At 36.7% G+C, this 18,018-nt stretch overlaps 1 protein-coding gene across 1 annotated transcript in view; it reads right to left on the bottom strand.

The window, feature by feature from the left end:
- Positions 1-7,511: 7,511 nt before the first annotated feature.
- Positions 7,512-18,018, bottom strand: part of LOC128606875 (spectrin beta chain, non-erythrocytic 4-like) — an 87,179-nt gene continuing 76,672 nt past the window's right edge. Inside the window, exons 33-36 of the mRNA XM_053623385.1 lie at positions 14,497-14,756; positions 12,625-12,792; positions 11,316-11,358; positions 7,512-8,586 (exon numbers count right to left, since the gene is read on the bottom strand). Coding sequence (XP_053479360.1) covers positions 8,371-8,586; positions 11,316-11,358; positions 12,625-12,792; positions 14,497-14,756 — 687 coding nt within the window. The 3' untranslated portion in view covers positions 7,512-8,370. The remainder of the gene's footprint in view (positions 8,587-11,315; positions 11,359-12,624; positions 12,793-14,496; positions 14,757-18,018) is intronic.

Below are 18,018 nucleotides of genomic sequence, written 5' to 3'. Positions count from 1 at the left end.
GTGTGCCACAGTATAACACACAAGTAGGCATGAGAAAACTTGAGCTTGCCAATTATGACAGAATTTAGGAACATAGTGTGAGCCATTAAAAATTAATTTACCTTCTCTTAAACAAAATGTAATATTTTCAGTTAATTTTACAGGCTGTATGCAAAAAAGAAATAATAAAAAAAATTTAAAAAACAACTGTTAACCTGTTCCGCCTTGTAAACAAATACAATAAACCTCAGTGTTCAGTGTTTGAAGTCTGCTCCTCTTAAATATATTTAAAGCTACACTATTAGCCGATTTCCACTGTCATGGTTCTGGGCTGGAGTCAGTTCTCGAACTGCTCTGTGTATATTGTGTATATATATCTGAATAATCTCATATAGGATGTGATCGGGTGAGTTCATTTATCCGCCAGATGCAAAGGGCTTTAGTTTAATGGTGTTCATTAGGGATGCACCGATCAGGATTTTTACGACCGATACCAATTCAGATACCAAACTTTTTTTTGTTTAAGCTTTAATCATGAGGTCTGTCATAAACAGTTAAATGTAAGCTCTCTGCTCATGGTCACTGTTAATTGAATTAAAATAATAGCAATGAGAAATACTGTTGGTTAATTGATAAATAAACAAGCATAAAATATTTATTTTTAAATATTTTAAACAATAAAGAGTCCTAATTAAAAGTAGACTAACACAAGCATGATCCATATTAGGAAAATGGCTAATAGCCTTCTAAGGAGATAGCTTACTAAACTTAATGTTAAATTGATATTAAATGCAACCCATAGTAATTAAACATTATTTCATTTCTCATTTTATTTATATTTTATGAAGTTATTATAATATCTATTTTTATAATAACTGACTTATTTATAACTAAGCACATTTTCTGTCTTTACATCCATCCATACATCTTCTATACCGCTTATCCTTCCGTCAGGGTCACGAGGAAACCTGGAGCCTATCCCAGGGAACATCAGGCACAAGGCGGGGTACACCCTGGACAGGGTGCCAATCCATCGCAGGGCACACTCACATACCCATTCACACACCCATTCATATACTACGGACACTTTGGACATGCCAATCAGCCTACCATGCATGTCTTTGTCTGTCTTTACATTTTATTGTTATTATTTTTTGTTTGTTTATCAGTTTTTCCATTTAGATCGGTTTCCCCATTACAGTGTTGCCATGTCTGCTGATAATATTGAGTTATTTGGGGGGATTTAAAACATCTAAACTGTAGTTGACTTTTCTGGTGATATCTGGCAACCGTGAGTTTAAATGAAGTGAGTGCGCTGTGCGTGTGAGCCAGGACGAGTTAGTGAAGAGAGTGAAGGAGAGCAGCAGTGTACTGTATGTTTACAGACTGAACAGTTGCTACTCTTGATTATGATTGGTGAGGAATTATTTAATAAAGAAGTTTGAATTAAAGCCCACCTTGTAGTGTCAACATTATTATTAATTTACCGCTGTGTCTACACGAGGAGGTGCAGGTTCAGGTCATTTTGGGGGATCAATAAAAGATGGTGGTTCTGTGATCGGAGAGTTGAGAGAAGCAGATGATGTACAGAGTTACTCTTGTCATCATAATAGCTTATTTGCAGTATTTCCACACTTGTTTGGTTGACTGAGGGAATGAAAAGCAGTGTGAAAGTAACTGTTGCGCGGTGTAGATGCAATTTGGAGTTGTAGTTTTTATTCCGATTGTATTAGACAACTATGAACAGGTCACTCGCACCGGTGCGCTTATATATTTTTTCACAGTCGCACAAAGAACTTTTCAGTCGCAAATGCGAGTGAAATGGTCGCACTGTAGAGCCCTGCTACCATGCATGTTTTTGGACTGGAAGAGGAAACCGGAGTACCCGGAAGAAACCCCCACAGCACATGGGGAACATGCAAACTCCGCACACACAGGGCCACGGCGGGAATCGAACCCCCAACCCTGGTGGTGTGAGGCAAACCTGCAAACTGTGTGCCTGGCTGGTGTCAAATGAAAAATTTGAACACCTAAACTAATGCACTTTTATTTAAATGCGAAAATTAGATAATTTTCAAATGATTTTTAACAGCATGTTCCGAGCCTGACTCCTTAATGCAAAGTCATAGTGAGGTGCACAATTTTGAAGCATAGTCACACACACACACACACCCACAAAAAAAAACAAACCCTTTTTTCTAGATATTTCTAGAGGGCCGACTTGGGTTGTCTGTTAGGGCCTAGATTTATATGTATTCAGTGAGGTACACAGGTGCTAAGTCATTCTGAGCTTTAGAAACCCATAAAATAATATGTAAACTATCTCCTGGAAGATAAAAATTTACCGGTTGGGGTTCCTGTTTGCACAATAGAAAATCGTTTGCCCGCTCGTAAAGAGATTGCAAGTTTGAACGTTGAATAGGCTGCTTATAGCCGAGAGTCAAAGAAAGCAAAATCGACCATGCTCTTCTAGTGGGATGAAATATTCTCTCTCTCCTAACAGGCACATATCTTGTATGTGGAAGGGTAAAGGTATGAAAGATAGTGCTTTCCTCTGGGTGTATTATACTGCCCAGTTGAATGGCTTCGTGTGTTACGTAGCTTCTACTGGGAATTGTCCAAGACCAAATTGGGGGAGAAAATGGGGGAAATATCCAGACTGGTGATCTCTTTTGTAAGGATCCTTGTTGTTGCACTTTGTACAAGTTCACGTTCAGTTACTGCTCACATCAAACATCAGAATGAAGAAAAAGTGTGATCTCTGTGACTTTATCCATGGCATGGTTGCTGGTGCCAGATGAGCTGGTTTGAGTATTTCGGAAACCACTGATCTCCCGGGTTTTTCACACCCAACGGTCTCTAGAGTTTACACAGAATGGTTGGAAAAACAAAAACACTGAGTGAGCAACAGTTCTCTGGGTGGAAACACCTTAGAAACACCCAATGGCTGGATTGGTTCGAGCTACCAAGAAAGATTTAGTAACTCGTATAATCACTCTTAATAACCGTGGTGAGCAAAAAAAAAGCATCTCAGCATGCACAAAACTTCAAACCTTGAGGTGGACTGCCTAAAACAAACCACATCAGCTTCCACTCCTGTCAGCCCACAACAAGAATTTGAGGCTATCCTGTGCACAGACTCATTTCCAGTCTTCAACTGTCCAGTTTGGGTGAGTCTGTGCCCATGATAGCCTCAAATTCTTGTCGTGGGCTGACAGGAGTGGCACATACAACTTACTCCATTCTAAAACTGCCCCTGAGAGTCCTACCCAATTTTTGAGACAATGGACAGGGATCTTGTGATCAGCTATGTTCAAATGTCACCCTGACATTAAGTAAGACTAAAATAGATAACATAATTTTTTAGCCTGCTCTAAGCCTCAGGTCTTTCACAAGACAGATCTGTACCATTTCTGCGCTATGGTTTGAGTGAAAACCTGAGTGGAATTTCTTATAGTACATTGTTAGGTCACATATATTCATTTAATTGTTAAAAATTGACTTTAAAATACATTTTTAGATAATTTGTTCATTTGTTTATTCATCGTCCTTCCATTTTTCCTGCTCGGGATAGCGGTGGCGGTAGGCTGAGTCCAGACTTCTCTGTCTGCAGCCACTGATTCCAAGCTAACTCTTAGATATAATTTCTCCACTCAGTCCTGGGTCTATCCTGTGGTCTCCGTCCAGTGGGGCATACCTGATATACAGTATCTCTAATGGGAGGTGATTGTGGGCATTTTTGTAAAATGTCCAAACCAACTGGCTTGTCTTAATTGTCTTTATCCCTACTAAGAGACTAAGAGCTGGAAGATCTATGATAAAGCAGGTTATCTGCTTGGGAGGTCTATTAATAGTCTACAAAAAGCTTAAGTGTCAAACACAAGACTGAGTGCAGTATACTCAAAAGTTGAAATGTTAATGTTTAAAACATTGGTTTTGCTTTTAAACTCACTATATATGCATGTTACTCTGCCTCCTCTTTCTTGTATGCATAAAATTATAGTTCTCAGTAGCAACCTCTAAAGCTGCTGTGTCTCTCTTATTCAGTCAGGTTTAAACAAATAAAATCAAGCTTGCGATCTTTATTAAGATCTTGAATAAGAAATGATGATAGGTAAGTGACCTTACAGCACATTACAGCAACTTACTATTTATAGCCCATTGAGATTGATGAGGTCTACTAGGTTTAATGAAACATGAATTATTTTGTTTTTATTTTGACCACAAGTTTGTTCCCTGTTAATTTTTGGACGGTTGGCAGATATTTAATTTGAATAATGTTTAATAGTTTACTATTTTTACCACGTACAACTCCATTCTATTTGGACAAAGCAAATGTAATAAATTGATTAAATTATATTACTAGGTAGATATACAGATTCTGAGATGTAATGTGCCACTGACAACACCCTGCACTTTTTACAATATCTCCTTTTACTCTAAATGTACTCAATTTGGCAGGACTTTTGCATTTACTTGCTATTCATTTATTGTTTAGACAGAAGTTACAAGGCAAATGTAGCTAATGTAGCTGCATGCCTAAATCACACTCACCTTAAACCCTTATGTGTCGTTCAGTATTTTAAAGACTTGTCTGTATGCCTCAGAATTACTCAGTGCTGAAAACAGCAGTCATGGCCATCTTAAATCCAGAATCACATAATTTGGTGTCATTTCACACAATTATCAGGTAGGTGGTATAGTTTTCAGAAATTTGAAGGCAAATTTGTAGGTTAAATGTGATTATATGCTAATATTGTTCCATTTTGATTTGTATATTTATTTTAATGGACTTATTATTACACTATTTTAATAAACATCATATAAAAATGGTATTACCAAGCCAAACAATGTTGAATGTGTGACGTGGGCACAAACGGGCAGCTACAGTATGCAGCACCTTACTTATTAGTTACATTAACCAATGCAAGCATAGGTATACTGGGTCATGAATACTGTATATTGCCATACCCTTGGTGGTTGTAATAATGAAAGAAAAAATTGTTTTTGTTTTTTTTTACAATAAATGTACATATTAAGCCATGTTAGAGAAAAAAGTGAAATGATGTACAGAGTTAAAGATTTTTTTTTTATAATTCTGAAGGCAAAAACAACAGAAATCCACAATCCAAAATCACTCATATAAAAGACTTAGTTTTAAAAACATCCCAGATGTTTCTCAACTTTTAAATCACCTGTTGAAACATTTTACATAAAAAATAAATGTAGACAGGTTAAAAAAAAAAAAGAAAAAGAAAGAAAGTAATGTGACAAAGTTATGAAAGAGATAGTGTTCAGAGTTGCCTTTGGTATGCGACATGAAAAAAATCCAATAAATTGCACTGAAGTTTCAGGTTTGTATCAAAAACTTTCAATACTGAGATGGAATTAATGTAATCCATGTTGTAATCCAGTTGTAAATAATTCACATTAATATTAATAAAAAATGAAATCCAAAAATAAAGCCAAATCCAGAACATATTACTCATATTAAATCCCTGCAATATAGCTGATTAAACACCATTTCAAACATCATGCTATACGCACCTGAAGTGTATGTTTCCTGATTCTTCCTAACACTCATCAGCTCATTAATATACCCCTCATTATACTTAACATTCTGATGTCTATTCCTCAAGACAGTGTGTTAATGAACTGATGAGATGAATCGAGTGTGTTGAATCAGAACATAAATACTGGGAAGCCCTGATCTAATACACACCAGTACACCTTAACACACACTGACACACTCAACAAAACCTGGCCCTGTTCATAAACACACTCATAAACTCATTCATAAACTACATACTAGAGATAAAGTGAGTTTGTTATGGTGAGTTAGGGAGTGTCTAGCTCTCAGGTTCTGCACATTTGATTCAGTTTTTATTTTATTTCCGTTTCCCTCTCTAACAAACCTTTTTATATCCTGATGAAGTGAGTGAGCTGATGCATTGTAAAAACACACTAACAAGCAATACAAGAGAACTACAGGTGCAGAACTAACTATTACTACTATTATTATTATTATTATTATTATTATTACTACTATTTATTATTATTACTATTACTATTATCTATTACTGGAAGCATAACTGTTGGCACAATTTATGAGTATAAAATGGGTGTGTCTGAGTGTGTTAGAGCAGGAAGACACTAGATAGTGCAGTACAAGGGGACTAAAGCAGTGGGACTAGGATCGCTGACCTAACACTCTCCCACAGTGACTTTAGCCCCCACTGTTAAAGATAACACACCTGGTCCAACTCATGTGCTTATTAACACACCCTTCATATCACCCCCAACATATCATCATGAAGTGTATGTAAATTGAGCTGATCCGTTGAAGCAGGTGTGTTAGACAAGACGACACTATGGGACGCTGTAGCACATCTCACTATTCTTACAACTTCCTAGTTACTTCCTAGATTTAAAAAATAAAAAAATAATAATTTAACAATCCACACAGAATGAGAAGCAAAGGAGGTACATGTACTAAGAAACAATTTATTCTCATGCAGTGCCTGAATACTGCAACAGTTTAAGAAAAATACTGATGTGCACATTTAACACACAAAAACACACACACGCGTGAGCGTGACACAAGGAAGACTACGGGGTTTAAAATCAAATGCCTGAGTTCTCAATACCTGGATGATGTAAGCGCACACACGCAGCTTATTGTTCCAGTCTGAACATACATTACGGTGGACTTTAGGGAGACACAGACAGATATTTTTGTCCCTGCAAACACTGAAACAGGAAGTAATGACCTTTGTAAGAAATCAAGTCACTTCCTTATTCCACTGAAACAGGAAAAGGGCATTTTATTAATGCTGTGGCTTATTTTCAGAAATAAGGAAGCAAAAATACACACCTCTGTTCCAATCCTGTTCTTAATGCGCCCATAACATCTTTCCCTTCCCTGGCTGCTGAGTGATGTTTGTTAGATGACCTTTAAATGAGGCATTGAATTGAAAACATTGTAGACTTCAGGGTCACAATGTACCTAAAGGGCATTACAGCAGCCTTTGCCACGCTTGAATTTTTTTTCCTTTTTTTTCTTCCTCAAAATGGTGGATAAACTGTTGGTAAGTGTAAACTATAAAACTGTAAACTCTAACATTTGATTGTCTGTGTTTAGATTTTTATCCCTCCAATTCTTGCATGTGTACATGACAGCAATAGGTATAGCTTTACTTTTCTCTGCTAGCCAGTTTAGCTGTTAACGTGGTAGCTGGTTAGTTGATAAGTTAACAAACCTTTATAACTTAGTATTTTTTAGACCAAAGGAAAAAAGAAAAATCATAGAAACTGCTAAGATAATGATTAATGCTTCTATAGTAACTGTTTAGCAAACCAGCTAGTTAGCACTCTAGTCTTATTGGGTAGTTTACTAGCCAATAAAACTCTGCACAGAATGTGACAGAGTCTGTGTGTAAATGTCCAAGCAAACCACGCTGTTTTTATTTTTGTTTCACATTAGTTAGCAAACCGGCTAGTTATCACACTAATGACGTAGCGAACCATGATGACTCTGCATAGAGTTTAACTCTCAGTGTGTAAATCTCCAAATCACTTCAGCTACATTGTTCTCACTGAGAAGGAAAACCTGACCTACACACTTCTACCTACACACTACACCCCAGTGTAAGTGCACACTCATTAGGTGATGTTTACGAGGGCGTTAAAAGCAGTATTGGAAGGCAGATTTCAGGCTTTACAGTCCCCTGCATGGTTATTGTCTTTACTTTATTTCATACATACCTTTAGTTTCTCAGTCTGTAAATTTAAGCTGATATATAATTCATGCTTAATAATCACACAATCAGTGCTGTTATGGTGTATAAAGTATCAAGAAGATAAAAAAAAAGAAAAGAATAAAACATTAAATAAGTTATTTATATAAAAGAGCAAATTAACTTTTGGCATATTTCCATTCTCATCAGCAGGTAAGATGTGAATAGACACTGATAGAGGACTCATTTGAACAAAATGTCTAGCAGTAGTGTGTCAAAGTGATTATAAGATTATAACAAGTCCAGGTGTTTTAACTTACCGCTACTAGACATTTCAGAATGGACCTGGATAACTGAAAACATTCAAAAACAGATGTATAAATTAGAAAGAACTATAATGAGCTGAGTGTAAAATCTCTTGGATTAATCTTTGTTTGGCCTCTTGAAGAACCGCTCTTCACGTATTGGTACTGAAAATCTCCAGTGGCCACCAGGAGTTGCTGCGACCTTTCAGGGTAAATCCAGTCAGATGGCAGAAAATCAGGACGAAGAGAAAGAACGCAGCATTTTCTCTCTTTCTCTTCTATTTTACTGTCACATCAGACTCCTAGTTGCCGCAGTGTAACACAATGCAAACTGTCAGAAAGTTGCCACTTCATTTCTTTTTTCCGCTCCTTTTCTCCATTTTCTCGCCTTTGTCCGAGCGTTCGGAGCCCCGATCGGCCCTGTCTGATTTCTCGGCTCTGCTGCCTTCCCTCCGCGTGCCCTCGTCTGTAGATGAGGTAGTTGGATGAGACTGCCCCCATTTAGCGATTTCCTCGTGTTCGCTAATACTCGTGGTGATACTCGAGATCCAGCCTTTCAGATCATCCTACAAAAATAATTATTAAAAAATCAGATTGGAATTTTTATTCACCAATCACTGCACAGCAGCTTAAAGCATCATTTTTTTTAGAAGGGCACCTAACGAGCCCACCCAAGTCAATAGTAAGCTAGCTAGGTTATGTAAGAAATGGGTAGCTACTGCATGGTTAGCTTGTTTAATGTTACATTAACTACCAAACTAACTAGCTATTTCGATATTTATGTTTAGCTTTTGCAATGACAACCCAACCTAATGGTAGCCATCTAGTTATATGTATCAGCATATAACCTTTTCTGAGGCGTTTGCACAGAGAATATAAAAAGTCTACATGCCCCTGTTAAAATTGCAAGAGCATGTCAGATTGTTTTCCACCACTAATGTGATATAGCAACCAACAAACTGCAAGTGAAAAAAAACCCAGAAATGTATTTTTGGAAGAAAAAAAGAACAATAACCTGCATAAGGTGCACACCCCTTAACTAATAATACTACCAACCTAGCACATCTTGATTTGGCAATTTTATTCCACTCTAGCATGCAAAAATGCTCCAGATATATCTAACTTTGAGGGGATTTCCAGTACACAGCCCTCTTCACGTTGGTCCACATGTTATTGATAGGATTTAGATCTGGGCTGTGACTGGGCCATTCCAAAATTTTTTGGATCTTTTTCTTCTGAAACCATTCCACTGTTGAGTTGGATTTATGCTTTGGGTTGCTATTGTGCTGGAAGGTGAAATTTTCTAACAATGGCAGCTCTTGCACCAAATAGATTGGTATTTGGAGTTATCAGTTATTCTCTTGACAAGAGACGAAGCCCCAGCTGAAGTGAAGCAGCCCCATATTGTAGCATGATGCTGCCACCAACATGCTTCACCATGGGTATGGTGTTCTTTGAGTGATAAGCTCTGTTGTTTTTGTACCAAACATATCTTTTAGAATTATGCCCAAAAAGTTCTATCTTGGTGTCATCAGACCATAACACATTGTGCCACATGGTTTTGCCAAATTTAGTTGGGCTTGGATTTTTTTTGTTTGTTTTGTTTTGTGAGAAAGGGCTTCTGAATAGCCACCCTACTCCATAGCCCAGTCATGTGAAGAATATGGGAGATTGTTGTCACATGCAAGGAGTGGCCAGTTCTTGATAGATATTCCTATAGCTCATTTAATGTTGCCGTAGGTCTCTTGGCGGCCCTGATAAATTTCATCTCGTCTTTGTATCATTTTTGAGGAACGTCCTGTTCTGGGTACTACTATGGTTCCTTCTTTTCTCCACTTCTTGATGATGGCCTTCATTATGTTCCATGGTAGATCTAATGATGGAAATTACTTTGTACCTCTCTCCTGATCAATACCTTTCAACAATAAGATCCTGTATGTACTTTGTATAAGCACTTTGCAGACCATGGCTTAAGCAGTCAGTTGAAACCAAAATGATGTCAAGAAAATCCTACAGAAACAGCTGAACTTTTTTGGAGTTAATCTTGATTAATGATGGGTGTATGATGAGTACTTTTGAACATGAGATTGAATGTAATTAATGCTGAGTACAGTCATATGCCTCATTATAAAAGGGTGTGCACACTTATGCAACCGGGTTATAACCCCCCCAAACACATTTCTATTTCTTTTTTTTTCCTCTTAGATTGTGTAGGGTCCAATATCACATTAAAGGTGGAAAAAGTGTGGCAACAATTTGGGGAAGACCCTCATGTGACGTGATGGTCAGGCGTCCACATACTTTTGGCCATATAGGGACACGAAATTTCTTGGCATCCCCCCTCAAGTTGACTCCTCTTTAGACTACACATTAAACTGATCCTACCTCTCAACATTTTCTGTTGAAAATGAAAGCACAGCTTCATTTAAGTTGCTGGAAATTGCTAAATAGGACTTGTTCCCCAAAATTCAAACTGAATAATGAACTATCAGTTCTGGGGTGGCCACAAAAATTCTAGGCCACCGCTTAACTCCACCCCTGACATTAAGTCTTTTGCTCTGTCACACCACATTATGTATGGATTATGTGTAGCACCTTGTTTTCACATAAAAGTATTATATATTAGTGGGAAAAATCCATACCTTAAGACGAATTACAACCGGTAGAGTGAATCTACCGTCAAACCACCCGATACTACCTCACTTAATATCCTTTTAGCAGTTATGTTGCTGGTATGGCATTCCAAGCCAGGACACTGGCTCACTTTTCTAACTTGCTCGATTTGAAGGCAATCTAATAATCAGACAATGCTTTTAAAAACACCATACATATACACACCTGAATCGAAATGAACCTGAATTGAAATCAGTATAGAATGGTAAATGAATATGACATTTTTATCTAATCTAAAGAGTTGGATAATAAATTTAATTATCCATTAAATAAAATAAAAATTGCCATGAGAATATCACAACTGTCATCTTCCCATACGCCATTCCCATATATTTCCAACTTTCCTTGTTTGGCCTTAGACTCTTGTTCCTGTTAACCCCCACTCTGTTTGACTGTGTCCATCTGATACAGGTTGAAGATATGTTTAGTTTGATGAAGTATGAAAAGGGGACAATTCCTTATTTCTGACAAAGAGCAAAATGCATTCAGGGAATTCTCTGTAAGAAAATGTAATAATAACACATTGCAGGATTTCAGAAGTCCATTGGATGTTTTCAGACCTAACCAAAAGAGTGCACCATGTAGTGGACAGGGTGAAGTTTACACATAGACATAATCTTACCTCATCTTTAGCATGGAAGAGGAACTCGCTCCCATCTTTAGTTCTGGGATTGAAGAAAAAAAAAAAAAAATCACAAACGCCCTTTATTAGTGCTAAATAGAATTTTTATATACATACATACATATATATATATATATATATATATATATATATATATATATATATATATATACACACACACATATATATACACACATGTATATATATATATATATATATATATATATATATGTGTGTATATATATGTGTGTGTATGTGTATATATATATATATATATATATATATATATATATATATATATATATATATATATATATACACACACACATATATATACACACATGTATATATATATATATATATATATATATATATATATATGTGTGTATATATATGTGTGTGTATGTGTATATATATATATATATATATATATATATATATATATATATATATATATATATATATATATATATATATATATATACACACACACATACACACAAATATATATATATATTTTAATTACAATTATAGATTTTTGTACATTTTAAGTTTGTTTTTTTTACTTTACCTTTACTTTTCCATTTTATTTTCTGCACATGTTTTATATTTTCTTTTATATTACCTGTTTTTATTATATTGGTTTACTTTTTCTATTATACATATTTTACAATAATATATTATATAGATCATTTTGTTCTTTCCTTTTTTTTTTTCTTTCGATTCCCGGCCCACGTGACTCCACATACCAAAGTATCCTTGGGCAAGACACTGAACCCCAAGTTGCTCCCGATGGCAAGTTAGCGCCTTGCATGGCAGCTCTGCTACCATTGGTGTGTGTGTGTGTGTGTGTGTGTGTGTGTGTGTGTGAATGGGTGAATGAGACACAGTGTAAAGCGCTTTGGAACTGCTAGGGTTAAAAAAAAGCGCTATATAAGTACAGACCATATACCATATGTAATAAATGTATTTTTTTTACTTTATTATTTACTTCAACTTTTTATGTATATTAAAGACTTTATATTGTATGTCTTCAAGAATTAAAAAAATCATGATTATTTGGTATTATAGAAAACATTTTTATTTTATTTTTAATTTTATGTTGTTTGTATTTTATTAGACTTGTATTGGAAAATGACGTACTTCTGTACTGTAATTCTATATTTTTCAGATTATATTTGTAAAAAATTGCTTTATTTTATAATATAATTTTTCTATTTCTTTTTTGAATTTTATGTTAATATTATAAAGATGTTTTATTTTATTTCTTTACATTTCCTTTTATTGAGCTGCACTGTGAATTGTTTACTTAAGTGTGAAGACGTTTTTCTTCTTCTTGTAGCCAAGGTTGATGTCGCAGGAGCAGCTGCTCAGACTGAGACGTGGCTCATTGTTATATGTAGATGCTGTGTTCTTTGAGTCCTTGAAGAAACCAAGTTCGCCTTTATTCAGTATGCAGTACAGATTCACCCAAGATCTGCTGCAAAAGGTTAAAAAAAAAAAAAAAAAAGAACAGATGAGCAGGTGTTAGTGTCAAAACATCTATCTAACCGTTACTCACCTGCTGAAAGAGCGAAAGATAAATCCATAACAGAGCGATCAGACTGCTGTGAAGAAAATCACCACTTCACAGTGTTAGACTTCTGTGACTTACCTTTGTGGAGAGGCAGGAGATCAGCCAGGAGCATAGAACAAACATGGAAGAGAAGAGAATTTTGATTAATGCCAACAAGCAGTGGTGGCTAGTCAATCATGCTAATGCTAGTATGAAACTGGCCTCAGTGAGAAAGCACTTTTCTATGGACTTTTCCATCCATCTGTTTTGATGCTGACTCCACATCGAATGGAAACCTCACAAATAAAGTGTTTTCACAACCTTTATATTTTCTGATGATCTTGGGTATTCACTTCAGGTTGTGGGGTTTATTTAATTGCCGTTTCATTGATGTTTCTCCACATATTTGTCATTGAGTGTGTGTGCAAACTTAGAGCTTAGACCAGTATAACTACAAGAACTTTAGCATTTCTAAGCAACCTGATAAGACACCAAATTGCATAGAAAAAGTAAAAAAAAAATGTTTCTTATGCATAAGAATGAATTCTCAAATGCACAATTAAAATGGGATTGATCAAATGCACATTTGTTATAATATAATAATAATAATAATAATAATAATAATAATAATAAATACACATTTTTCATAGCCCGTGATCATTTAAATACAGACATACAGTACTGACAAGTAACCATGTAGGCATCCTTTCAGATGATACCTGAAGATATGTTTTTGATAGAGACTATAAAGCACTTTTGTACAGTAAGTTGCTCTGGATAAGGGAGTCAAGGGAAAAATGCGGTGGAAATTGAAACTCATAGGCTCTTTAAATTTGATGCAGGTATCCACATTCCTGGTGTTGAGAAATATTCTGCGTGTTTGACGGGTACTGCTCAGAATTTTCAACAGAAGAGCATTTAATTGGAGCCCAGTGGCTTTTTTTTTTAATTTGCAAAACATCTGGATGGAAAAATACCCATAAGCAGCACTCACTATGCGTGTGTATCATTGTATGTGTACAGGCATAAATGTAAAAGGCAGCCGTCTTGAATTTTTATGTCAGCCTAGTTAATGAAATGAGTCCACATGCTGCTTGGACTAGGGGGTGGGGGGAGCTGCTGAGGAAAGGGTGGGAACCGCTAATATTCACTCTGTACCATACCTTATAAGCCGTGGATTCAAAAAAACAGCAGCTGTTGATCTTCTGCCAAAAGATGCTAGCAGCTAGCATCGAGATGTCATGCAAGGTTGCAAGCTGTGCTAATGTCACACTATTTAATACAGTTAGTGGAGGGGGGGGGGGGGGATAGTTACAGAACCTCTAATTTGTGCAAGCAAAAAAAATATTACTTTGCTTTTGTTAAAGTAAGATTTTTTCTTTAAAAAAAGAGCTATATAAAGCTACACAGAAATTTAACACAGCGCAGACAAAATAAGAACCTAAGCATTTTTTTTACTTCTTTCATTTGTGTTGATTGCAAACGTTTAAGAAAAATGCTAAACTACCAAGCACTAGTGCACTAATGGATGCTATTTTGGTGTTAGCATACAGTATAATCATGCTAAGGTCAACAGCATGCTAAGTTATGTTCATGCCTACAGGCTTTAGGTTAAATGAGCCCCACCTGTTGGAGCTTTTCTTCTGGCTCTCTATGTCTAACTTGCGGAAGAGGAAGCCCTCACGCTGAGCATGATGGGAAGGTGGCTGAGGGACAGATGAGCTGCTCTGGGCTGGAGCAGATCGCGAACGTCGCGTTTCACCCTGTGCGCCATCTTTGGGCCGTGGCCGTCTGCGTGGTTTTGGTCGGTCTCGAGCTCGTGGTCGGTCCAGCCGTGACGACTTCTCTGGCAATCCGTTTGGAAGGCGAGGAATTTCTCCTCGAGCCTAAGATTTTAATTACATTTTACATTCATACTGATTATTTGCATTACAATACTATAACATATTCTACCCTATATTTGCAAACTATATAAAAATCATACGGACCATATAGTTATGCTACCATTTTATAATGACAATGAGACAATGATAATGACAAAAATAAATAAATAATAATTGTAGAAAATAATTAAATTACACACACACACACACACATATTTTATATATATATATATATTATATATATATATATATATATATATATATATATATATATATATATATATATATATATATATATATATATATATATACACATATACACACACACACACACACACACAGTGCCCTTGACTAATATTGGCACCCTTGGTAAATATGAGCAAAGATGGCTGTGAAAAAATGTCTTTATTGTTGAAACTTTTGATCTTTTGTTCAAAAAAATCACAAAAATACTCTGCTCTCATGGATATCAAACAATTGGAAACACAACACATAGGCATGGGTGACATTGTGGGGGGCAAGGGGGGGTGCCCCCCTCCCATATCGCCATCAATTTATTGTAGTCATGGAGTTTCAGATTTGAAAATTGTTTAATATGTGTTTATATGTGAATCTCCGCGTTGATAGGGGGCAGTAGAACAAAATAAGAGCAGTCACTTTATTGAGATTGGGCCGTAATCAACCAGTAATTTCATTTCCAGTGACTGACGGTAGAAAGTTCAGGAAAGAATGGTATGGGATTTATGAATGGCTTGAATATAGTCCCACCACTGATCGGGATTTTTGTTTCACGTGTCGTGCATTTGGTGGCAACGAGTCTAAGACGGACACATTTCAAGTGACTGGATTTGCCAACTGGAAAAAAGCCACTGAAAAATGAACATCAGAAAAGCAGCGTGCACATTTCTGCTGGGTTAAAAATGAAAAGTAATCAACAGACACTTAAAACGAGAAGCGTAGCCACGCAAATCAGCAGTGAACACGCAAAGAGAGTGGATGAGAAGAGAGAATATCTGAAAAAAATATGCGAGACTTTGCTCTTCTGTTGCCGCTCCAGTATTGCTCTTCATGGTTACGATGAAAACGAATGAATCAGAAAATCGGGTAAAGTTCTTACAGTTGATGGATTTAATGGCCACTGATAGCCAACTAATTAACCGGCTATTCAAAAATAGAGAGAGATCATTTAATTATGTTTATAACAAGCACCAGAATGAGTTGATCAATATAATGGCCAGTCAGGTTAAAAGTGACATCATACACCGAGTACATGAAGCCGGACTTTTTGCCCTTATCGCGGATGAAATGCAAGACATATGTAGGCATGAGCAAGTTGCAGTGGTTTTAAGATCTGTCGACAGAGACCTCGATGTCCATGAATCATTCATCGGATTTTATAGGACTGACAGGACAGATGGTGAATCTTTGGCTCTTCTTTTAAAGAATGTACTGACAAGCTTTAATCTTGATATCTGCAACTTGAGAGTGCAATGTTACGATGGTGCGGCGAGTATGCGAAGAACCTACCGTGGTACACATGCTGACCAATGTTCATTCCCTCTATAACTTCATCGAGGGCTCAGCAAAATGACATGCTGTTTTTGAGTCTTTGCGAGAACGGAGCAGTGACTTTTCAGGTAAATCAACCAAACTGAAATCTCTAAGTGACAGAAGATGGAGCTGCTGTGTAGAGGCTCTCAAGGCCATACTTGATAACTTCGAGACTATCATTGACTCTCAGTGAAATTTCTGAAAGCGATGTGTGAGTCGGGGGACAGGCAAGTAGTCTGCTGACATCTGTGACCGATTTTCACTTTTTGTTCCCTTGCATTTTGATGCAACGAATTCTCATACAGTGCAATGTACAGTCCAAAGTGTTACAGTCATCCACCTTACATTATGTCAGTGTAAAAAGCCTAGCATCTTCCACAATCTTTGCTCTTTTAGCAATGAGAACTGATCACCACTTTCAGCAGCTTTCAGAGTTTACAGTCGAGTTGTGCGATAAGAACAACTACCGCAGCCCACAACATCCATGGAGGAGAACAATCAAAGCAATGGTGCCTGGACCGAATTCAGCCTCAGCTCAGGACTATTACTAGAAATTGCATTTCAGCGTACTGAACAACACTATTAAAGAGATCTGTGAGCGAATTCAGGAAAATTACATTAACACTTTGACTGCACTTAATCACATCCTCAGCTCTAATACGGACACCAAAGTGGACCTGACATTTATTTGTCGTCATTATGGATTTCCAGAAGAGGAGATGAATGCAGAATTGTCACTTTTCAATGCTATGTCAACCGGAGAAGTGTGTTTTAAACAACGATTATCACTGTTCAGAGAGTCAAAGCTAGTCCACAGTCTAGTAAATGTTGGCATCCTCTCAAAGTTATTCTTGATTGTGCCGATGAACACTGCATCGTGTGAAAGAAATTTTTCTTGCTTGCGTCGACTGAAAACATACATGAGAAACACCATGAGACAGGAGAGACTGTCGAACATTGCAGTACTGAACATTGAACGGACCATTCATGTAGATTTGGATAAAACAGTTAATCGCTTTGATGCCGTGCCTGGTGGCTGCCGTTTAGCTCTTCACTAAGGTATGCCGTTGTTTTGAAACTTCAACTCGTTTGCTTAAAATTTCTGCGAATATTTTGCTGAGGCAGGTACAAAAAGACTCTTAATTTTTTTCTTGCCCTCCAACTCGAGAGTCAAATGTCGCCCATGCACATAGGTGTGCAACAATTATTGGCATGCTTACGAATTCATATGAGAAAAATATATATATATAAAAAAAAGTATATTCCAATTGATATTTAACATTTTTTTGTACACCTGGTTGACTAGTAACAGGAAATTGTTCAACCATGACTTCCTGTTTGACAAGGGTATAAATATGAGGTAACACATAGGCCAAATTTCCTGTCATTCATAACAATGGGATAGACCAAGTAATATAGCTGTGATGTGCGGCAAAAGGTTGTTGAGCTTCACAAAATGGGAATTGGCTATAACAAAATAACACAAGTATAGAAAATGGCCATTTCCTCCATCAGGGCAATAGTTAAGAAGTTCCAGTCAACTGGAAATGTTATGAATAAACCTGGAATTGGACGTGTGTCTATATTGTATCAATGCACTGTGAAAAGGATGGATCGAGTGGCCAAAAATCTCCAAGGATCACAGCTGGAGAATTGCAGAAGTTAGTTGCATCTTGGGGTCAGAAAGTCTCCAAAACTACAATCTGAAGTCACC

The sequence above is a fragment of the Ictalurus furcatus genome, chromosome 4 (genome assembly GCF_023375685.1).
Source record: "Ictalurus furcatus strain D&B chromosome 4, Billie_1.0, whole genome shotgun sequence".
NCBI classification, from domain to species: Eukaryota; Metazoa; Chordata; class Actinopteri; order Siluriformes; family Ictaluridae; genus Ictalurus; species Ictalurus furcatus.
The sequence above is the reverse complement of the archived record's forward strand: the minus strand, read 5'-3'. Positions and strand labels throughout refer to the sequence as shown.